Below are 24965 nucleotides of genomic sequence, written 5' to 3'. Positions count from 1 at the left end.
ATTAGATCAGGTTCTTCAGAGGAGAAATTATGGATCTTGAAATCTGGGTTATCAGTTGGGCCCTAAGTATATTCCCTAGTATTCTCAGCAGAGAGAGGTTTGACTACGAAGTAAGGAGAAAATTTCATGAATGAATGGGAGGATGGAGAGATGGCAGGAAGGGGCCCCAAGCCAAGGAATGCAGGAGGCCTCCAGAGAGGCAAAGAAACAGATTCTCTCCTGAATCCTCCAAAAGGAGGTAGCCTTGCCAACACCTTGACTTCAATTTTAGTCTCCTGGACTCCGTAAGTGAGAAAATAATTTTTTGTTTTTTTCAAGTCACTAAGTTTATGAGGATTTCTTACAGCCGCCACAGGAAACTAACACATATTCTGACATAAGGCTGCAGAAAGAAAAAAGTTTCAGCGGTTTTGTCAATGATCATTTATATGTTGCTGTTATATATTTCTGTTTTTCTCTGTGGAAACAGGAAACTTTTTAAATAATTTTAGGGGGGGGAATTTTTAATGGTCATTTTCTCTCACTTTAAAATTATGGGGTCACAAGGAACATAGGAATAACAGGACCCAGATTTGATGCTTTAGTTTATATAAAACATTCCTCTTTGGTGCATTCATGCCCATTTAGGTGGATGCCATGTTTTTCAAATACCCCAATGTACCTGGCATAGACCCAACCTAGAGCTCATCCTCTAACACTTGCTGAATGAGTGAGGGATTAAGGAGCAGTGTTCCTTTATAAGGGAAATAAATTTCTTTTCACTAGTAAAATCTAACAACCAAAGTCTACTGTTTCATCTCAGGCAGTTGGGAAGCGAAAATACTCCCATATACATTTGTGGGTAGGGAGTGGTTTTTGGTGTTTTCTAGGGGTTAATGTTTTCCCTTTGTATAAGAATCTCATCTCTGATTAGCAAATCTAAGTTAATATTTGACTAGCAAATTGAATTATTAATTATAAAGGGCTTTGGAGAGTGCTTGGTAAGTATTTGTTAAATAAATTTATATTCCCCCAAATTAAACTGGTAAATCAGGAACTTGGCTGTTGCATTTTAGGAACCTCTGAAATTTAACCTAAGAGCAAATGTGAAACTAACTACCCAACAGCTTGAAATAAGAGAACCATCAGGAACCTGGGAGGTTCTGAGGCACATGATTTCCCCACACTCCTTTTCAAAAAAGAAGGATATATTTTACTGGATTCCATTAGAGTCTATCGTGCAGTAGCAGCTGCCTTGGATTTCTCTGATGTGGAAAAATCCTTGATTATTTGAGCAGTAAGTCATTTTCTTCTTTTCCAACTGGAAACATTGGCTTTAATTAAAATCTTTAATCTAGAAAGGATGTTAACATTTCCAAACTTAAGACTTCTATATTTCTATAAGCTCTGAGTGGCCTTCCCTGCCTCTCCCTCCCAGAGCCCTCCCCAAACTGCTGCACCTAGCTCCCCTCTGTCTTTCAGAATGGAACAAGGACACAGGGTGATAATAGTGTAGACAATGGTGAGAGAAGAAATGTCACACACAGGACAGAGAGAGAAGGAAGGACTGAAAAATACATAGAGAGGAAAGCACAAGAAAGAAATCTATGAGTCTAAGATCTCTGCCCAGGGGCAATCAGAAGTTCTTCCATCCTTTCTCCTTGACCTTTCTGGTTTGGTCCCCAACTCCGGAACATTCACAGATTCTTCCTGGTGTCACACTGGAGAACTAGGAAACAACGAGGGGTGGGAAGCATCACGAAGTAGACAGAAAGTGTATGTTAGCTGGTTCTTAGTTATTAGAAGGTAGGCTCATCGCTTGCCTTCCATAAGCACCAGAGTGTAGATCTCTGAGGCCTCTCTATAAAGCCTCTGGGAAGGAGGGGGGTGAGACAAAGGAGGCAACGTGGTCACACTGGACGAATGGATCCCTTTCCAGGATTCCCAGATATCTTGTGATTGAAAAGTTTAACAAGGGGGAGTTCTAGTGGCTATCTCCGTCTGAGGAAGCCACAGAGGAAAAACAGATGGGGGACTTTTAATGTCAGTCACATGGCATCCTTTCCCTGAACAACAGGAGCTTCAGTATTTCCTTTATGATGCTAAAGAATAATAGTAGTTCTAAACTAACCCTTGCTTAGAAAATTAAAGAATTCAGGGTACCTGGGTGGCTCAGTAGGTTAAGCGTTTGCTGTCCCAGGGTCTTGGATTGAGTCCCTCATCAGTCCCTGCTTCTCCCTGTCCCCCTCCCCCCGATTATGCTCTCTCCCTCCTTGTCAAATAAAATCTTTTTAAAGGAAGAAAAAAAGAAAATGAAAGAATTCAAAACCACTAGAGAACCCAAGTGAAAAAAACCAAACTGGACTATGTCTATCTGAGTTATGATTTGATGTAACTCTGGACTGGTACACACAGTACCTTGTATATGACCAGTATTGAATAATTACTCAATTAATGAACGTCCTCTTTTTCAAAATTCTTTAAAAATCAGTTCTACTTACTGCCCAACTAGGGTAAAGGCCTGGGAAAACACATCTGTGGAATCAGGATAAACAAATCAGGATAAAGAAAATGTTCTTTCTTCCCTCCTTTTTTGAAGGAGAGGTGAAACGCTTTTTAGAACCTTCATTGCAAAATACAGGCAACTAGCCATGAATAATCTAGTTTTAATAAAAACAGAAATGGGCTGAGATTGGGCCACTACCTACGGTATCCCACTTACTTGGGCAGCCAGAATAAGCCTGGCACCCTTTTCTCTAACTCTCCTGAGATGGGCAGTCACTTTTGTCCTGCTCCCAACCCCTACCCATTGCTCCCTCTAAGAGGGAGCTCAGTTTACAGCTCATGTGGACAGCCCATGTTTACAACTCAGTGGAAGTTCTAGCTTAGTGCTGGTCATCATCAAAATGAAGACCTCCCTAAAACACAGTTCCTTTTACCACACTTGGAAGCAAAGTTCAGATAACCGCTACAAGCACTGCCTCTGGGCATTAGTGGAGTCCAGTCAAGCCCTCTAGCACCTCTGCCAGTCCCTATACAGGCTCTAAGAGCAATCTGGACCCTAGAGACTAGACTCTCATACTCAAAGCAAAAACTGAAGCAGAACCATGAATTCTGCTCCATGTCTTCTTCTGCTGCTTAGAAATGACAATTCTCAATAGGGAATTTACTTATTCAGTAAATACTTAATTAAAAATTTATTTATGGGGTGCTTGGGTGGGTCGGTCAGTTAAATTTCGGTTCAGTTCATGATCTTGGGGTCATGGGATCGAGTTCCATGTTGGGTTCTGTGCTGGACATGGAACCTGTTCAGGATTCTCTCTCCCTCTCCCCATACTTTTTTAAGCAATGTCTACATCCAACGTGGGGCTCGAACTCACAACTCTGAGATTAAGAGTCACATGGTCCGAGGCACAGGGGTAGCTCAGTCAGTTAAGCATTTGCCTTTGGCTCGGGTCATGGTCCCAGGGTCCTGGGATCAAGCCCTGCATTGGGCTCCCTGCTCAGTGGGAAGTCTGCTTCTCCCTCTCCCACTCCCCCTGCTTGTGTTCCCCTCTGTCTCTGTCAAATAAATAAATAAAATCCTTAAAAAAAAAAGAGTCACATGCTCCATCAACTGAGCCAACCAGGTACCCCTTAATAAAATTTTTTTTTTTTTAATACAGAAAGCAGAATTGTGCCTAGTCACAGTAGGAGTTACAGAACAATTAAAGGTTGGTCTCTGCTCTTTGTCCAGGCCTAAGACCTGGAATTGTAACATTCCTGTCTTTTCCTTCCTTTGCTTCCAGGAGAGTTAGAGAAAAGGGTGTCAGGCTTGTTCTGGCTACCCAAGTAAGTGGGGTACAGTAGATGGTGGCCCAATCTCAGTCCATTTCTGGTTTTATTAAAATGAGAAGATTGTTTATGACTAGTTAGTTGCCTATATTTTGCAATGAAGAATCTAAAAACTGGCTGACTTTTACACACTGGGTTTGAGCAAAAACCTTTATTCCAAATGTTTTCCCTTAAAATGGTCCCGTGAAATGTCCTGGGGTAAGGACCGTAATGGCCAGTTCAAAGAAATCTGTTCCTTGATTGTATGTTCCCTAGCTGCTTACAAGAAGGTTCAGAGGGAGTGTACCACAGAACAAAGAGGATGCTGAGAGTTGGACCCACTGCCACCCGGTGTTAAGCAACCACCACTTTGTCCATACTCACGGTCCTGTGTCCCTCTCCTTTCCCATCAAAGTAAGCTCGGATAGTGGCCAGCCCAGCATACTCCCCCTGGGCTCCGCTGCAAAGATAAGAAGAGGGTCAGGGCTTTGGGCCTCTTTGTTTTCATTTACTCATTCAATAATCACTGGGCATGGGTGGCATGTTCACCAACATGCGACCTAAAGACATTACCCAACACCATTGAAAGTTCACCGAGGATCGCTGCACCAGCCTAAAAGTTCTTGAACAACCATAGAATGGGTCTTGGTCTTTGTTCTAAAGCTTACCCACTGCTACTCAGAGATGATCCTTTCAAGCCCTGCTTGGGACCATGCACCTAAGATTTCATTTATCATAGAAAATTTCAAAATTATACAAAAATAGAAGAATATAAGGAACTGCCATGTACATATCACCCAGCTTTAACAATTCTCAGATACAGTCAAGCTTTTTCCAACCATATCCCTCACTAACCCCCTTACTCTGAACTAGATTATTATTTAAGTAGGCTCCATGCCCAACACTGGGCTTGAACTCACAACCCTGAGATCAAGAGTTCCTTGCTATGGACTAAGCCAGCCAGGCACTGTGAACCATGTTATTTTGAGGCAAAATTCAAGCATCGTATCATTTTATCAATTCAAATTTCACTGTTTATCTTTCAAAGATAACAACTGTTTTTTAAAATACAGTTACAGAGGCATCTGGGTAGCATAGTCAGCTGGGCATCCAACTCTTGGTTTCAGCTCAGATCTCATCTCAGGGTTGTAAGAGCAAACCCGCCATTGGGCTTCATGCTCAGCATAGCGTCTGCTTGGGTTTCTCTCTCCCTCTCATTCTGTCTCTCCCCTCCACATGTATGCTCGCTCTCTCTCTCTCTCTCTCTCGCTTTCTCTCTAAAATAAAGAAGGGGGGGCGCCTGGGTGGCTCAGTGGGTTAAGCCGCTGCCTTCGGCTCAGGTCATGATCTCGGGGTCCTGGGATCGAACCCCGCATCGGGCTCTTTGCTCAGCAGGGAGCCTGCTTCTCTCTCTCTGCCTGCCTCTCTGCCTACCTGTGATCTTTCTCTGTCAAATAAATAAATATAATCTTTAAAAAAAAAAAATAAAATAAAGAAGGGCATGTAATGTAATGAATTATATAAGACTGATAAATTACTGACCTCTACCTCTGAAACTAGTAATATACTATATGTTAATTAATTGAATTTAAATAAAAAAATTAAAATAATAGGGTGGCTGGGTCACTCAGTGTCAGTCAGTTAAGTGTCTGCCTTCAGTTCAGGTCATTGATCCCAGGGTCCTGGCATCCAGCCCTGCATCAGGCTTCCCGCTCAGTAGGGAGCTTGCTTCTTCCTCTCCCTCTGCCTGCCACTCTCCCTGCTTATGTGCTCATTCTCTCTTTCTCTCTCTCTGTCAAATAAATAAAAGCTTTAAAAAATAAAAATAAATAAAGAATAAAAATAAAACAAAATCTTCAAAAATATATATAGGTAACTACAAGTAATACACCTAAAACCACAATTTCTCAATACCACAGCATTTTTAGCCAGTGATCAGATTACCCCAAAGGAACTATGCACTTTGAATGTTTCAGCATTCCCTTTAGTCTTTCCCAGGCCCCTCATCCATGAGGTTGCTAGGCTGGCCATACCCAACTAAGCAGTCCTGGAAGGCACTACTTTCGGAGCACACTTAATGACTAACAGTCCAGTGAGTGATGCTGATTCAATCATAAACTGTTACTTAATGTTCTCAGTAATCTCTGCAGGAAAGAAAGGGAAGTGAGTAATAGGTTTTTAAATCCCATTCAAATGCGTATTTCCTCTATTTTGCAAAATTATATCATTCTTTAACTCTGTAGAAAGCCAAGTGGCTTTGGCATTCATCCTTTCTAATCACCCCACAATATTGAGATCATACTCTAAAAACACAAGGCTTAAGGACAAACTAGATTAACTTTTATTTATAAACCAAAAGCTAAAATTTTGAGTACTGGAATATTTTTCAAGAGAACACAAGGATCGAACTAGTTGGATTTGAAACGTTTGCAAACTATTGTGGAACACTGATCATCTGGTGTCAGGAGACAGAAGAATTGAGGACTTAGGGGAGGACATAGAACAGGGAAGCATCTGGGGTGAAAGGCCTAGAGTGTAGCTGGAGGAAGAGAAGGGAAGTGATGATTTGCAGAGCAATTAAAATCGAGGAGATGAACTAAGTAACGGTAATAAGTATAAACTGCTCCATTAACCAAGCATGTCCTAGTTATCAGGCAGAGTGCACAAAGGAAGCACTGGGAAATGGTAGCCCTTGTGGTGGTTGCCACCAAGCATTTTTCATCATCTTATTTAATCGTCCCAATACTCCCATGAAGTAGGTACCATTGCTCCTATTTTGCATGACAAGAAACTGAGGTCTGAGTATTACATGCCCAATGGCCCATAGTGGCAGATTTTACATTTCATACCACTTGGCCTCTCAAGGAGGCTCATGATTCCTGGGTAAGCTGTGCTACTCCTTAGAGTATGCTGTGCTTCCCAAAGGAGTCAGAGTTATGGTTTTCCTTCATAGAAGTGATAGAATGAGGAGGTTTAACTAACGTAAAAGAACACCTGTCCCTGTAAGACTGGGGCACCCAGCTCCTCATTGCTTAGTTTTAATAAAAACTCGGCTCTGCTTGCTTCTAGGGAGGGAGGCAGACGCCAGCCTTCCACTTTCCTGGCTTTGGAAAAATAGTTGTAGTTCACACAATGTTTTTATTTTGGGAGCAGAAAAATGAATATGCTTCAGCAAACCACCCACACCCCTAATTATTTAGCCTCTATGTGCCTCTGTATTCTCATCTTTAAAATAGGGATAATAAATTGCACCCATTTGCACTCAGAGTATTTTGCTCACTCTTCTGTTAATACAATCCTATACATGTACTGTACATTGAAAATGGTTATAGAGCTCACATTTATTTTGTGTGCCTGTCTTGTCTCAGAGTGTAAACTTTGAGAGTAGGATCTGGGTCTCAGAATACATAGAACTACTAGTAATCTGCATGGAGTAGCTCTGCAATAAATGCTGAATAAATTTGTTCAAAATTGAGTTCCCATCTCCAGCCTAGGCAGTCAACACTGTCATCCTTTCTTCCATGGAAAGGGGCCTCAACAAATGGCCATGTGTTTTTCTCACAACTTCTGTTCATCTTGTTTTGTTGTAGAGCCAAAGTATTCAGACCAAGAATGAAAGAGACTGGAACTATGAGCTGGCAATCTAAGAGAAAGGAAATATGCTAAAGACTTCATCATAAATGCTGGATGCAGGGGCGCCTGGGTGGCTCAGTGGGTTGAAGCCTCTGCCTTCGGCTCAGGTCATGGTCCCAGGGTCCTGGGATCGAGCCCCGCATTGGGCTCTCTGCTCAGCAAGGAGCCTGCTTCCCTTCTTCTCTGTCTGCCTCTCTGCCTACTTGTGATCTCTCTCTCTGTCGAATGAATAGGTAAAATCTTAAAAAAAAAAAAAATGCTGGATGCAGCAACTCAAAAAGTGCAAAATATATGTTCTAAAGGCCACATAAACCTTATTACTGCGGTTCTATTAAAGTAAGGGGAATTTAAAAAAAAAAAAAAGAAGAAGAAAAATAAAGTAGGAACTATTAGTGCCACCTGTTGGTGGAAAAGTATTATGAAAAATAACGGCTTGGCTCCAAAACCCATATTGAAAGTCTGTCAGAAAACTGCATGGGGAGTAGCAGCAAGGATAGTGGTTTTCTGACATCTTTTAAATTGGAAGTCATTGGTGGCTTGGACCTGCAGAGCTGGCAACAGAAAGGAGGACAGCAGTGGGTGGGGAACCTCAGACCCACAGATCACCGGCTCAAACTGTCTTAGAAAAGTGAGCCAAGTGAGCATAGGCATAAACTGTCTTAGAAAAACAAAGTCCTGGGGCGCCTGGTTGGCTCAGTGGGTTAAGCCTCTGCTTTCAGCTCAGGTCATGTCCCAGGGTTCTTCTGGGAGCCCTGCATCGGGCTCTCAGCTCAGCAGGGAGCCTGCTTTCCTTCCTCTCTCTCTGCCTGCCTCTCTGCCTACTTGTGATCTCTGTCTGTCAAGTAAATAAAAAAAAAAAAAGAAAGAAAGAAAAACAAGGTCCTTCAGTCATTGCATTTATTCAGGCTGATGAAAGAACTGCTACATATTATACTGCTTAATACAGAATGAGTGAAATCTAGCAGATGACTTCCTGCAAAACCCAGACTCACTCTATAGACTAGAAGTCCCACAAGGAGAAAATAAGATGGAGTTGATTGAATTCCACAGTTTTTTAATGATTTAACATGGACTCTATTAGTATCAGTGCAGCATCCTCAAGACAATTTCAGGCAGCTACTCAATGTGAATTTATCATAAAGGGGAAGGGGGTGGAGAATCTGAAGATGACACGATAGGGCCAGGGTGATAGTTCAGCTCTTTTGCCAAGACTACACAAGAGCTTAAGGACACAATAAATGTCAAAGATTTTTATCAGTTTACCTTTACCTTTGCTAAAAACCCTGGGCAAAAGGTTGGAATTTAGAAATACTACAGCTTAGTTATATCTGGAAGGGTTACATTTTTAGATATTGGAACAAATTTTTATTGGACCCTTAAACAAGATCAATCCCAAGGGAAAGTTAGAGACTTCTGCTAGATGTTAGAAACATGACAGCAAATGATTTGTCTATATATGATGAAGAAACATAGCGTGCTCTTATAGACTATGTGAAACATGCATGGCCAGTGGTCACAGGTGGAAAGCTGAGCACTTCCTAAGCATAGAACTAATGATGGATTAAGATTATGAATGAACTGCATCCTGTAAAGAAGGAATTTTGGTCAGTTACTGTGTATATTTATCACTGATTACAGAAGTAATCTTTGACAAGTCATGAAAAAAACTCCTCAATCTGCTTAAAGAATATGGTGGCTGACATTACAGACACCACAGAAATTCCTCAGGAGTTCGTTGCTTTGGAATATTTAGAGACATTATTAAAGCTGCTATTTTTAAAGATTTTATTTATTTGTTTGTCAGACAGAAATTACAAGTAGGCAGAGAGAGAAATAGGAGGATGCAGGCCCCCTGCTGAGCAGAGAGCCCGATGCGGGGCTCAATCCCAGGGCCCTGAGATCATGACCTGAGCTGAAGGCAGAGGCTTAACCCACTGAGCCACCCAGGCACCCCTAAACTGCTATTTTTATTTTTTTATTGTATTTTTTTAAAGATGTATTTATTTATTTGATAGGCAGAGATCACAAGTAGGCTGAAAGGCAGGCAGAAGAGAGAGGAGGAAGCAGGCTCCTCGCTGAGCAGAGAGCCCGATGTGGGGCTCGATCCCAGAACCCTGGGATCATGACCTGAGCCGAAAGCAGAGGCTTTAACCCACTGAGCCACCCAGGTGCCCCTAAACTGCTATTTTTAAAAGAAATGTTTCATGGTTTTTATATTTATACATAGAACACATTTTATAAGACTACAGAATATGATAATTCACGATTTAAGGTAACCCCAGTAGTCACCAAAAGTCTTACTGAATTATACTGCAACTGTACTAAGAAAACAGTATTTATGTTCTCTAGGAGGATACTGTATTTATACTAATCAAAAGCAGCTAAAAATGTGCCCTCAAGAAAATGATCTGTTATGGATTCTACCATTTTAAAATTCGGTGTCAGTAATTTAAGATTCATATTTTTTTTTTCAATTGAGTACCTAGATTTACCAGATCTGTTCCTATCTTAATTTTCTCTAGATATTCTTACAGAAATGATTTTCTGTTTTTATCCCCATTATTATTTTTTGCACACTGATGGCCACAGTGTGTGTGGCCTTAAGAGAAGTTTGTGTGTGACTTAAGAGAAGTTCTCTTCTATGCTGTTTATAGGTCAGTAGGCCTATTTATTTATTTATTTATTTAAGATTTAGTTATTGGAACTCTTGGGTAGCTTAGTCAGGTAAGCATCTGCCTTCAGCTCAGGTCATGGTCCAGAAACCTGGGATTGAGTTATACATTGGGCTTCCTGCTCAGAAGGGAGCCTGCTTCTCCCTCTGCCTGCAGCTCTCTCTGCTTGTGCTCTCTGTCTCAAGTAAATAGATGAAATCTTTTTAAAAAGAAAAAAAAAAGATTTATTTGAAAGAAAGAGAGAAAGTAGGAGGGGGCAGGGGAGAGAATCTCAAGCAGACTTCTCAGTGAGCACAGAGCCTGACATGGGGCTCAATCTCATGACCCTGTGATCATGAGCTAAGCTGAAACCAAAAGCTGGAGGCTTAACCATCTGAGCCACCCAGGTGCCTTGGACCTATTTTATTTTTAATAATATTTAAATTTCCTGATAAGTTTCTTTTGGTATTTTTTTAACTATTACATTTAAAAAGACATTCTTCATGAGAAATCATTCTTTTATGAATGATAAATTATACATTTAAATATGAAGTGAATTGTTTCCCTTTATCTATATCTAACAACTAGCATCTAGCTCACAGTATGCACTGTTAACATCTGGAAGCTAAAATATATTATCATTATTAAAAAAATAAGATTTCTGGGCACCTGGGTGGCTCAGTGGGTTAAGCCGCTGCCTTTGACTCAGGTCATGATCTCAGGGTCCTGGGATCGGGTCCCGCATCGGGCTCTCTGCTCAGCAGGGAGCCTGCTTCCTCCTCTCTCTCTCTCTGCCTGCCTCTCTGCCTACTTGTGATGTCTCTCTGTCAAATAAATAAAGTAAAAAATCTTTAAAAAAGAAAATAAGATTTCTATAGAAATAAACGTTTATTCAAGAATTTATATGCAGGCAACGTAACTAGAATAGCTACACTTTGAAAAAGAAGAAAGTGGGAGGAATCAGTCTATCTGATGTCAAGACTTATTATATACCTACAGGAATCAAGATTGTGTATTACTGGGGGAGGAACAGACATGTAGTTAATGGATTAGAATACAGAAACCACAAATCAACTCACAAAAAATAAACCAAACTGATTTTTTTTTTTACAAAGATGCAAAAGCCATGCATTGGAGAAACAGTAGCCTTTTCAACAAATAGTGCTAGAGCAGTTAGATATATGTAGGTCAACCTAAGACTTTTTCTTTTTTTTTTAAGATTATTTATTTATTTATTTGACAGAGAGAGATCACAAGTAGACAGAGAGGCAGCAGAGAGAGAGAGAGGAGGAAGCAGGCTTCCTGCAGAGCAGAAAGCCTGATGTGGGGCTCGATCCCAGGACCCTGGGATCATGACCTGAGCCGAAGGCAGCGGTTTAACCCACTGAGCCACCCAGGCACCCTAGAAATGTAATTTCTTAGGCCCCAATCCAGCCTTACTGAATCAGCAACTCTGACAGAGAAGTTTAGCAATTTAACAAGCCCCATAGGTGATTCTCCCACACAATAAAGTTTGAGATCCATAGATTATTCTGTTTACACCTCTGTTTAAGAACCTTTCAGGTGGAGATTCTGGGAAACTAACTGACAGCTCTATATTCATGATCATAGTTTGCTGTTTTTAAAGATGAAAACAACTTCCTTACTCTTATTATAAACCAAGGGAGCTAATAATAATCCTGGTTTGTCTTTCACTTTAGATACCAGTGAAAGGTGTTAATTACTGTTTCTGTCTGCCTTAAACATTACATTGTAACTCTAACCCAGCAATTTCTGGAGTGTATCTGTGTGCTGCTGAATGATTTTAAGTGTGTCACAGTGTTTTGGGGGAAAAAGCCAAAGCAAGCCATGCTGGGCACAGTAGAACATGGAAAGACAATAAAATTTGATTTGGTTACTTTCTTCACCAAACTGGAAATGCTCTCCATGTTTGTGGGTGGAGCAATAAATACAAGAAATGGGGACAAGCTTCTTAACATTTTTGTTTCAAGTCTTAAACACCTTGGGAATCTAACAGTCCCAGGAAATGGAGCAAGTAAAAGTTTAGCCATATGAGTTAAAGATTTCATGCCACAGTTGATCATAATAAAATCCTTTATCAACCATAATCATCAGCCATTCCTCAATTAAGCTTTAGTCAGATCAATAACAGCATGTTATTGCTGGGAGAAGAAACCTACATTATGTCTAAGGAGGAAGCCCTTTGGAGGTCTCACATTTTCTGGGTGTTAACCCAGAATTCCCTTTCAGGAAAAAAAAAAAAAATCCACTGAAGGGAAAGGTCCTATGGCAGTATATACCTAGGCAGGCACTATTATGGAAAGACCAAAAGCCGTCTGTGAGCGTAATGTAGAACTCTACTGGATCAGATCGGAAGGGCCCAGCAGCAGAGATGAGGCAGAGCAGTCAGGACCACATGCAGGACACTCAGGTTCATGCCTGAAAACTGTTCTCCTACACAATCATCTTAGAACCAGAGAGCTGTGTTACGAGTCCACTTGGTGTTAAATTTCATTCTGTTCTTCGGAGCTTGTTACCTATGCCCTTGTTGCAAGACTTTCTCACTTTATGTTTGAGTACTATGTTGCCGCTAAGACTGAGGTAGTATATGGTTTGGAAGGAAACCCAGGGCAGGTGTCAAAGCCAGCTTTATCACACCATCAGCTGACAGAGAAATGCTCTGAGATCAGAAGACCCAGGGTAGAAATGAATCTGTAAGCAACTTACATTGTGTTTAATTATTTCATAGTATGCATGCTCCCCACAATAAAATTAACTTCTTTTTAGATTATATACTAACATTTATCATGGTTAAAGAAGTTTTTAGTAATCTAGAAAAGCGTAAGGACAGGGAAGGGGAAAACCAAGATAAAAAAAATTAAAAAGCATAAGGACAAAAAGCACTGAAGTTCTACCACCTTAAGAAAACTATCTGTCCTTCTTTTCATATACCTCTTCCCACCTACACCTATGCATTAATATATAAATCAGTATGGCCATGCCTCAAAAAAAACATCTGAGTATATACCCAAAAGAATTAAAACCAGGGACTCAGGTATTTGTATACCAATTTTCATGGTAACATTATTCACAACAGCTAAAAAGTGGAAAGAACCCGGGCACCTGGATGGCTCAGTGGGTTAGGCCGCTGCCTTTGGCTCAGGTCATGATCTCAGGGTCCTGGGATCGAGTCCCACATGGGGCTCTCTGCTCAGCGGGGAGCCTGCTTCCTCCTCTCTCTCTCTCTGCCTGCCTCTATGCCTGCTTGTGATCTCTCTCTGTCAAATAAATAAATAAAAATCTTTAAAAAAAAAAAAAAAAGAAAGAAAGAAAAGAAAAGGTGGAAAGAACCCAATGTCCATCAATGGGCAGAGATAGGCAAAATGTGGGGCCACACATACAGGGAAATATTATTCAGCCTTAAAAAGGAAATGCTGACATATGCTACAACATGGATAAAGATATTATGAAATAAACCAGATACAAAAAAACAAATATTATATAGTTCCACCTACATGACATACCTAGTAGTCAACTTAATAAAATCATGGGTGCCAGAGGTTGAGGTAAGACAGAAATGAGGAGTTGTTGTTTAACTGATACAGAGCTTTGATTTGGGAAGATAAAGTTCTAGAGATGGATGGTGCTGATGGTTGCAAAACAATGTGAATTCATGCTATTGAACTGTACTCTTAAAAATGGTTAAAATGGGGCACCTGGGTGGCTCAGTGGGTTGAGCCTCTGCCTTCGGCTCTGGTCAGGATCTCAGGGTCCTGGGATCGAGTCCCGTGTCAGGCTCTCTGCTCAGCAGGGAGCCTGCTTCCTCCTCTCTCTCTGCCTGCCTCTCTGCCTACTTGTGATCTCTGTCAAATAAATAAATAAATAAATAAATAAATAAATTCTTTTAAAAAATGGTCAAAATGCTAAATTTTCATGTCATGTGCATTTTATCACAATAAAAAATTTTAGAGTTGCAAAATATTCTAATCCTATGGCAATATCTAATCCTATGTCAAAAATTTTAATTCTTAAAAATTTTGCCATAATAAATATAAATATGATATATCATATTTATATCATAAAAATCATCAAATCAAAAAGGAAAAGAGGGACGCCTGGGTGGCTCAGTTGGTTGGACGACTGCCTTCGGCTCAGGTCATGATGCTGGAGTCCCGGGATCGAGTCCCGCATCGAGCTCCCAGCTCCACAGGGAGTCTGCTTCTCTCTCTGACCTTCTCCTTGTTCATGCTCTCTCTCACTGTCTCTCTCTCTCAAATAAATAAATAAATAAAATCTTTTAAAAAAAAAAAAAAAAAGGAAAAGAAAGTTTAGATGGAAAACTTTTCAGTGACTAGCCTCTAGAACCCTACAGATATACTGACCAACTCCAATTAGGTATAAATGAAAACACCAAGAAATAGTCTCCTGATGATAATTACGACTGCACCCCATATTTTAGACATATAGTTTCAGTGGCTGAAACAATATAGTAAATTCTCCCTCAATACAGATTATCCATGAAAACTTATATTTCTTCTTACAATAAATATGAAGGCTATATCAATACCTTGGATTGGAGTGGTCAATAGCCAGCAGTAAATAATTGATGAATTAACCAATAAATAGTTAGCCCTGTGGGTAGACTAAGTATAATACTTAGAATATAATGAGACCTAATTCATTTGTGGAGAGAAGACCAGCACAAACAAACCAAGAGGGTTCTAACCAGATAAAAATAAAATCCTTACATAGAGAATATATGGTGTATCCCTTCCTCTTTCCCCCAAACTTTAATCTCTGGAAGCATGATTTTCCCAAAAGAAGAGTAGGGCATTTCCTCATCTGTCATAGCAGCCTCTGCTAAGAACCAGAAATATCCCTCAATAAGCCTCAACTTTGGGCATGGCTCATTTCCTTTCAAATCAGCTCTTAGAAATGAGGGTTACATCTGGGATCTGTGAAGGTGGAGAAGGCATCACTGGGCATCACTGACAGAAAGGACATCCTAATAGCAATCTCCTTCCCTCCTACAAAACTGAGACAGGGTACTGAATCTCACTGCCAATCATATGAGTGAGGAGAGCAGGACAGAGATATAATAAGAAAAACAACAAGAGAAACTTCTACAACAGCGGTTCTTATCCTTGCCTTCAAACTGGTATCACCTGGGAAGCTTTATAGAAACACTCATGCCTGTGTCCCTTACCTTACCCCTGTCTTTCCCTGTTAAGATTACAGTTCCATCTGGGACTGAGATCTGGACACCAGAATCTTTTTATAAACTCACCACATGACTCCCAATTTCCAGTCAGGGTTGGGAACCATTGCTTTAAGGGAAGGCAAGCTTCCTTGTCCTTAGGTCCCATCTTTCAGGACCCCAGCCGGGCCCTCAATGAGCTGCAAAAGCTAAGGACTTAAGAGTTAAAATAATCCTAAACAATTACTCTCCCATAGGACACAGAAGATGTAATCATAGTCCATCACTAGAGGGCGAAGTTTCTTCATTTTCAACATTTAATTAAAGTATTATTGGCCACAGATGAATAATTCACTCAGGTTTTTCTTTCTTTGAAAAGGGAGAGGGGCTGACTGATGATGTTTTAATGAAGGTATGAAGCCTGACTTTCATGCATGTCATTCCTTCCTATTTATAAAATCAGGATTTGAGAAGCTATTACTAAAAGAGCTCTGTGTCCTTTCATTTGCCATATGCCCTCTTCCTAAAGGGTTTGTATTTTATACAATGTATGTTTTTACAAAGTGCATGACTTTGCTGTAGAGCTTATGTTACCAAATAGGAGGTAGGGCTTGATTTTAGCTAAGATCTAATTACTTTCTATTTCAGAGAGTGAGACAATAAATGTTTCAGTTTTAAAATCATTTGATTTTGGGGGTGTCTGGGTGGTATAGTTAGTTACGCCTCCAGCTCTTGGTTTGGGCTCATGTCATGATTTCAGGATTGTGAGATCAAGCCCCCTGTCAGACTTCTCCCTCGGCGGGAAGTCTGCTTGAAGATTCTCCCTCTGCTATTACCCAGTACAAATAAATAAATCTTTTTTAAAAAGCATTCATTTTTGTATCTTTTTAAAATTATTTTTATTAACATATAATGTATTTTTTGCTCCTTGATTTTTGTATCTTTTTTTTTTTTTTTTTTTGGTCAGAGAGAGAGCGAGCGAGAGTGAGCACAGGCAGACAGAGTGGAAGGCAGAGTCAGAGGGAGAAGCAGGCCCCCCACGGAGCAAGGAGCCCGATGTGGGACTCGATCCCAGGACGCTGGGATCATGACCTGAGCTGAAGGCAACCGCTTAACCAACTGAGCCACCCAGGCGTCCCTGATTTTTGTATCTTGACGTCTGCATTTCTAAAGCTCTTGAGTGATGTAAATGATGAGTTTGCTGGTAGAGAATTATTATACTCGAGTAGCGGAAGGTGGCGAATCCAGCCACAGAAACACAACTCTTCTGAAGATACTTGAAATGTGAATTCATGCTGATAAAAGTGTCTACCCATCTCTCTCTCTCTCTCTTTTCCCTTCAAGACAGATCACAAACCAATGGGATTGCAAATTGGATGTATATCAGAATCATTTTTTTGCTTCTTAAAAATAAGATGTCTTAGTCCTCTAACTCCTGGAGATTATGATCAGGAGGGCTACAGTGGGACACAGACATTTGTATTTTATTAAGTACCCCAAAACTGGTGCTAGAGCCCTCTGCTTTAAAAACAAACAAAAAAAAAAAAAAACAAAAAAAAACCCCTCACTGTTCTTCAGAGTTTTTACTTTACAGATAAAGAAAGAGGCCAGGATGGGGGCAGGGAACTTTCAAAGTTATTAGTGATAGCACAAACCAGGATCTAGGTTCTCCTGACCCTACTGGATTGAGACACTGCTGCTTCCTAGGAGTTAACATGTGTACTTGATTCTAATTCTAATGTTATGTCATTGATGGATATAGTGACTAGTTTTCAAAGATGGCCCACAATGAAACACAACTCTGGACATTCACACCTATGTGTTGTCCTCTCCTGCATTCAAACTGGGCTAGCCCTGTCACTTGCTTTAATAGACAGAATTCTCTGGAAGTCATGCTGTGAAACTCCAAAGGCTGAGCCTTAAGGGGTTTTGCAGCTTCCACATTCTTCCATCATGGAACACTCCACTTTGAACCTAGACATCATTCCAGGATGAACGAGCCTCAAGCAACCATATGGAGATGTCTACATGAACAAGAGCCAAGGCCCAGGGCAACATCCTCCACTGAGCTCTCAGCCAACAGCCCATCATTAACTTGCCATCTATGTGAATGTGGCTACTAGCTGACCTTCTGGCCATCCACCCAAGTGGAGTTAACTGTCTACTCAACTCTCAGAATGATACGAAATTGTTGTTTCAAGTCTCAAAGTTTTGAGAGGGAGGGGTACTATACCAAAAGAGATAGCTGAAAAAAAACAGAAGAAATCTCTTACCTGTTAGGCTGGAAGGAGAATCGGTCATAGCCCGTGAGTTCACATAAGTCTTTCTCAAGCTCTTGGAAAAGTTGCTGATACCCTTGAGCTTGGTCCAGAGGCACAAATGGGTGAATGTTTGCAAATTCTTTCCATGTGATAGGCTAAAGAGCAACAGGGGAGAAAACACATGCACATGTACAACTGTAATAGTAAGAACAATACTAACTTTAATAATGATGACAATAATAAGTATAGCAATACCTAGCACAAAGAGTGTTTACTATGTACCAGGCATTGTTTTAAGCACTTTAAACACATTAATTCATTAAATCTCACCACAGTCTTACCAGGTAAGTACTCTTACTGCCTTCATTTTGTAAGTGGGTCAGAAGGGCATAGAAAGGGAAGTTACACAAAAATATAAACTTTTTTTTTTATCTTTTCAGGAACAAAAAGTCCCTGAAATAGATTTATATCCATGAAACCCAATGAGTTGTTTCCGGTATGGTTTAACAGCACATATATTTATCCTCTCTTCACTGAGCAGAACAAGACACAAACAAAAGCAAATGGGGAAAATGCTTCCAATCACAATATAAAATGATTTTGTTGTCTGATCTGTTTGTCATACTAGAATAATCCTATGGAAAAAAGGAAGAAGACAGTTCTGCTAAAATGGATCCTAGCCTAGGAGAGATATTTATCAACCACAAGAGCAAGTTACACAAATCTTCTGTTGATACAAGAAATAAATCAAAACCTCTATCCTTCTGGCACTGTGAATGGATTCCTAGAAAGAAGGCTTAACGTTCTGAATTCTACTGAGCTTAACAACTACAAGTTGATAAAAGCATTGCAGGTTTAAAAGGGGGAATAGGAGGTGCAAGTGGCTGGCTTAGTCAGTAGACATTTGACTTAGGTCTCAGGGCTGTGAGTTCAAGCCCCACATTCAGTGTGGATATTACTTAAAAATAAAATCTACAAATAAATAAATAGGGGGTAGGAAGACATGAATATTATATATTTAATCATTTTAACTTAAATTCAATTGATTAACATACAGTATTAATTTCAGATAATTTTACTCAAATTTAAATGATCAAGTTGCAATAAAAATTGGGGTTTCTCCTAAAATTGTTGAATAGCAAGGTAAAGATGGGGTGCCTGGGTAGCTCAGTTGGTTAAGCGTCTGCTTTTGGTTCAGGTCATGATCCCAGGGTCCTGGGATTGAGCCCCACATCAGGCTCCCTGCTCAGTGGGGAGCCTGCTTTCCCCCCTCCCTCTGCCCCTCCCAGCCCACTCGAGCTCTTTTTCTATTTCACTCAAACAAATAAATAAAATCTTAAAAAAAAAAAAAAAAAAAAAAAGAACAGCAAGGTAAAGAATTATTCAGGTAGTTATTAAATCACAATCCCAGGGCGCCTGGGTGGCTCAGTGGGTTAAGCCGCTGCCTTCGGCTCAGGTCATGATCTCAGGGTCCTGGGATCGAGCCCCATATCGGGCTCTCTGCTCAGCAGGGAGCCTGCTTCCTCCTCTCTCTCTCTGCCTGCCTGTAATCTCTCTCTGTCAAATAAATAAATAAATCTTTAAAAAAAAAAAAAAAAAAAATAAATCACAATCCCAGTAGCTTTCTCCAGTTATCTAACTATGTACAAGGTAGAACACTGCTTCTACTAAGTTCCCTCTTAAGAGAAGTATCCTACTTACTGCGAGTTCAGACGAGCTGTTGAGCTTCATGGTACAGGACCCCTTTAAAAAGCATATCCAAAACGAATCACATTAGTGATTTCCTCTTGACCCTTTGAGCTCCCCATATGGCCACCCCTTCATCCCTCTTGCAGCATATCAGATATAATCCAAAGAGGTGCGACCAGGGATAAAGACAAGAATTACCAGTGGAATCATACTGTGAACAAGGGAAATGTCTTTGTTTTCCAATTTCTTCATGTATCGCACAATATTTGTTTCTGAGTGATAGCTGTGAACACAAAACACATGATTTGGAGCATTATTATGAGGTAAGAGTCTATACACATCCTCCTGAAAGATAAGACACACAGATCCACCTTCAAAATACAGATCAAACTGAGCCATAGGCAACATGCCAACAAAAGCATCAGAGGAAAGGAAAGACACAGAACCCCCACGAACCTCAGGGAATGCAGTAGGACAAGAAGCTTCTGTGGGCAGGAAGGAAGGTTGGGAAGAAGAGTACATTGAGTTCCTGGGTATCCACAGTCCTCTCTTTCTGACAAGTGGGATTAGGGGTTACACTGCCAATGAAGCAGAGCCACCAAGAGGTGGCTTTGCCAAAATCAGGAATAGAATCCTTATGGATATGGTTTATTAGAGAGCCAAAGTTGAGCTACAATAACCCGAGCATATCATAGTTAGATCCAGACGCTACTCCATGTGGGTGCCGGGATGGCTCTGTTGGTTAAGCCTCCCACTCTTTGTTTTGGCTCAGGTCATAATCTCATAGGTTGTGAGATCAAGCCCCATGTCGGGCTCCATGCTTAGTGGAGTTAACTTAAAGCAGTTATTTACCATGTCAGTTGAGATGCTCTCCCTCTGCCCCTCCCCCAACTTGCACACTCTCACTTGCTCTCTTTCTCTCAAATAAATAAATCTTTAAAACAAATTAAGCAGCCACTCTCCATTGTACTCCCAAGCCACAGCACACAATGCACATAACCACACAAACCTGTTGAACACTTGATGTGTGAGGAAAGAGCTAGTTCTCTTGAAAGTAGTCCCTGGAATACCTCTCCGCTCCTCGCCCATGCTTTCAGCAACCAGCTCCTATGTGGAGAGACCACAGATTATCAGTGGAAAGCATGCCTGGAACCACCTGTGGAGATCCAGGCTTCTGGTCCGCATGTACCCCAACAAAGCACTAGAGATCTACTACCACTGCCCAACCCCCTGGCATCTGGCATGGTGAGATAACAGGTTTCAGGAGTCAAGAATTGTGGCAATTCTCCAGAGCATCATTTTTATGTTCTATTGACATTTGCCACAGAAAAGAGGAAAAATCACAATTTTTATTGCCTCTCCCCATCCCCAGTAAGACTTCTCCTGCATGTTCCTTGAGTAATGAAGCAAGTTCTAGTAAGTTATTTTAGGGAGCCATCAAAAAAGTTATGATGGGGGCACCTGGGTGGCTCAGTCAGTTAAGCAGACACTCTGATCTTGGCTCAGGTCACCATCTCAGGGTCCTGCTTCTGGCTCCGCTTTCAGTGGGGAGTCTGCTTGAGATTCTCTTTTCCTCTCTCTCTGCCTCCCACCTCCGTGCATGCTCTTGTTCACACTCTCTCAAGTAAGTAAATTTTTTTTAAAAAGTTATGAATACAACACTCACATAAGTATTCTCCCTTGTCAGTGCTTTCATCTGTAAGAACAATTCTGATAAAACACATGTGCCAAGACCATTCAGTAGGAAAGAGGATAATCCCTTCAACAAACAATGCTGAGAAAGTGGGTATCCAGATACAAAAGAATGAAGTTGGACCCTTACCTTTTACCTTATACCAAATGCCATATACAAAAACTAATGCAAAGTGAACTAAGGACCTAAATTAAAAAGCCAAAAGTATAAAACTCCTAGAAGAAAACACAGGCACAAATCTGCATGATCTTGGATTTGGATTTTGGTTTCTCAAATAGGATATCAAAAGCATGAGTAACAAAAGAAAAAGTAAATAAAGCAGACTTCAAGTAAAATTAAAAACTTTTGCATCTCAAAGGACACTATCAAGAATTAAGAGATAACCCACAGAATGGGAGAAATGTTTGCATATCATATCTGATAAGCGTTTAATATCCAGATTATATAAATGCATGTCTTGTTCCTCATTCTGCTGCAGACTAATAGTACAGCTACCTAGAGCCCTTGGTGGGTGCTCCATAAATATTCCTTAAATGTATGGAACCTGGGGTTTAATTCAATGCAGAGTTCTAGGGAGAAAACAGCTTATTCACTCCGATTTATTAACTAAGAACAGTGTGCTATCTCTTTGATGGTTTACAACTGTGATCTGGTACTTAAGTCCTCTCTTAAACAATACCTACACAACCAGGATGGCACTGTTCAGCACTCTGGAACCTATTTCTACTTGTATAGGAAACGTTTCCTTCCACTGATGCATTCAGCAGTGTTTACTGAGTGCTTCCTGTGCACGGGTCCTGCAGAGTGTTGTGATTAACATCTCACCATGCCATCTCTCTATCATCTTCATTCCTTTCTCCTCACATGGCCCTGCTATTTCATTGCTTTAGAAACCAACTTTAGAAACCAACTTTTAGAAACCAACTCGGCCACACTGAACTGCCCCTAGTTCACATTATAATCTTTGTCCTCTAAGTGTTTATTGTTGCTCTTCCCATTGTCCGGAACACCTCTGGCCCCAAGCACCTTGTTCTTCAATTGTGCCATCTCAGATTGGATAACTCCCACCCATCATCATTCAGAACTCAGCTTAGGACAATTTCTCCAAGTCTTGGGGAGAAGCTCCTCCTCACAGAGCATCTTCAAACATCACCTAGTATGACATATCACCTGGATTTTAATCTTGCACATGTCTGAGTCCCCATTAGACTCTAAGCTCTGTCGGGGCAGGAGTCATGTCTAATTCACCACCATCCTGAGGGCCTAGCATACTACTGCCAGGTTTTAGGTGTTCAATAAATATGTTACATGAATGAGTATTTTCCCAAAACTGAGATAACCAAGAAATCAATGTCATGATTCTCCATATTAGGGATAGTTACAATTAAACACCATTAACAAGCCTCCCATGTAGCCCGGCTGCAAGGTACTAGCTAGGGCCCACAGCAGTGACCACCAGCTGTCAGGGATGGTCAGTGGCGTAATTTTAACAACAGGCCACCCAAAGTCACACATGGAACAAGAGGCCCAGTCATCTTTGACAACATCTCAGTTATTGTAAGAAATGCACCTTCTTAATTTACTTACTGCAGATGACTCACAGCCAAAGATCCACAACAAGTCATCCAGATCTTTTTCATTGACTGTTTCATCAAGAGAAATCCCAAGCTACAGAAATGAAAATGAAAAGGCAAACATCAGCCCTAAACACCAAGAGCAGTGGAGAAACCCCAAGAGAGGTCAAAGGGAGGAAGATGCTGGATAAAACCCTCAGTTATTCCAAAATATCTGGGTGCCACTGTATCCAATTTGGCCCGTGACTAGATGAGTCTGAGGCTTCACAAAGTTTAGAGTTTTAGGAGCCACCTCCAGGCTCTTAACAGTCTGGTGCCTGTAGGTCACCCCTATTGACATTAGATTCACTTACCCTTTTCTTTCCTTAACTTAATTTATTATATCACTTATCATGTTTTACCTTCAACAGTCATATTGTGAAGGGTATTATGAGAAAATATGTGCCTTAGAGTCCCCTACATGAAAACACATCCTTTATTTAAAAGTCACAATGTTCCTAGTGGGAAATGAAGATTGTTTAAAAATATAGATTGTGCCCAACATTCCAATGCTTATTTTTTTAAGAAGAAAATTTTTAATAAGAAAAGTCAGGAAATTTTAAAATAGTTTTAAAAAATGGGTAAGTTTTACTTAACTGTGCCATCCTCAAAGAGCCGAAAATTGATTTGCCGCTGAGCGGCCCGGTCCAAGACCTCTTTCACTGAGCAGCCACACTGAATCTTCAAAGTGTCAAAGAACAAGTTATGCTGAAGTTGATGCCCTGCTCGCTTGAGACCTAGACAAGACAGGAGAGCCATGAGTCCCCAACAGAAATCTGCTCTGCAGCCCCTAACCTTTCACAGAGAAGTAAAGAGGTAAACTTTTTTTTTTTTTTAAATTAAGATTTTATTTTTTATTTATTTTGAAGAGAGAACACAAGCAGAGGGAAGGGGAGGGATCAGCAGACTGCGCTGAGCGCTGAGGATCCTGAGATCATGACCTGAGCTGAAATCAAGAGTAGGATACTTAACTGACTGAGCCACTCGGGGGACCCAAGAGGTAAATTTTAACTATAGTCTGTTCCTGGTCTTAGACAGTGTTTAGATAGCTGCTTTTTTTTTTTTTTTTTAAGAAATTAAATGCTTATTACTATACTATAGAATATTATAAAAGAAATACATATTTAAAAAAAGAAAAATCACCATAATCACCATCCAGAAATACTTGCTAATTACAATTTGGTGTATATTACTCTAGAATTGGGATGTGTGTGTGTGTGTGTGAGAGAGAGATATCACATACAGTTCTTTACACTTTAAAACATTTATAATACATAAAGAATATTTTTTTCTATAGATCAGTATCTTTGTGATCTTTTTAATCTAAACATCAAGGCTGTTTCTAAGATTGTGGTATTATAAACAACGCTTCAGTGGATATCCTTTACATCCTTACTTCATTACTTCCTTTAGATAAATTTCTAAAGTAGAATTTTTTATTCAAACTTAGGCACATTTTTCAAGCTTTTGATAATGTACTGCTTACATGCCCTCATAAAAGTTATACCAGCATGGGTGTCTGGGTGGCTCAGCCAGTTAAGCATCTGCCTTCAGCTCAGGTCATGATTTAGGGTTCTGGTAGGACAGAGCCCCATGTTGTCAGACTCCCTGTTTAGCAAGGAGTCTGCTTCTCCCTGTCTCTCTGTCTATATTCTTCCTCCCTCTCTAATAAATAAATAAAAATCTTTAAAAAAAGTTATACCAATATCAGCATTCTTTTTAATCTTTACCAAGTAATGGGAGAAACACTATTGTTTCAATTTACATTTCCTTAATAGTAAGGTTGAAGCTTTATGCTTATTGGCCATTTATTTGTATATTTGCTTCTTTTAAAGTTAAGTTTAGGCCCCTGGGTGACGGTAGTTAAACATCTGACTCTGTTTCAGCTCAGACCGTGATCTCAGGGTTGTGAGACTGAGCCCTGCATCAGGCTCTGTGCTTTAAGACTCTCCCTCTCCCTCCGCCCCTCCACCTGGTTCTCTCTCTCTCTAAAATAAAATAAATAAATCTTAAAAAAATTTTGAAAATAAAATTACACTTAATGTCCTTTGCCCATTTTTCTCTGAGTGATCATTCCTCTGGTGTTTATGGAGCTGGGGAGCAAGTAAGAGATCTCCATATTAAAATTTTTAACAGCCAGTCTATCAGATATGTTGAAATAGTTTTGTTTTGTTTTGTTTTTTAGATTTTATTTATTTATTTGTCAGAGAGAGAGAGAGAGAGTGTGCCTGTGCACAAGCAAGCAGAGTGGTGGCAGAGGCAGAAAGAGAAGCAGGCTCCCTGCCAAGCAAGAAGCCCAATGTGGGATCCCAAGCCAAAGACAGCAGCCTAACCAACTGAGCCACCCAGGCGCCCCAGAAATGTTGAAATACTTTATTTGACTTTCAATTTTGTATACAGTATTGGATACAATTTTTCTATTTTACCTACTCAGGT

At 40.4% G+C, this 24965-nt stretch overlaps 1 protein-coding gene across 1 annotated transcript in view; it reads right to left on the bottom strand.

Moving 5' to 3' along the window:
• The window catches only part of GLDC (glycine decarboxylase), a 93808-nt gene that overhangs the window by 26356 nt on the left and 42487 nt on the right, over window positions 1-24965 (bottom strand). The window contains exons 10-16 of the mRNA XM_059141445.1: window positions 23127-23266; window positions 22504-22584; window positions 20233-20330; window positions 19422-19506; window positions 19236-19277; window positions 17547-17689; window positions 4177-4252 (exon numbers count right to left, since the gene is read on the bottom strand). Coding sequence (XP_058997428.1) covers window positions 4177-4252; window positions 17547-17689; window positions 19236-19277; window positions 19422-19506; window positions 20233-20330; window positions 22504-22584; window positions 23127-23266 — 665 coding nt within the window. The remainder of the gene's footprint in view (window positions 1-4176; window positions 4253-17546; window positions 17690-19235; window positions 19278-19421; window positions 19507-20232; window positions 20331-22503; window positions 22585-23126; window positions 23267-24965) is intronic.

The sequence above is a fragment of the Mustela lutreola genome, chromosome 12, assembly GCF_030435805.1.
Source record: "Mustela lutreola isolate mMusLut2 chromosome 12, mMusLut2.pri, whole genome shotgun sequence".
Taxonomy (NCBI): domain Eukaryota; kingdom Metazoa; phylum Chordata; class Mammalia; order Carnivora; family Mustelidae; genus Mustela; species Mustela lutreola.
Note: the sequence above shows the minus strand (reverse complement) of the source record. Positions and strands in the feature narration are given on the sequence as shown.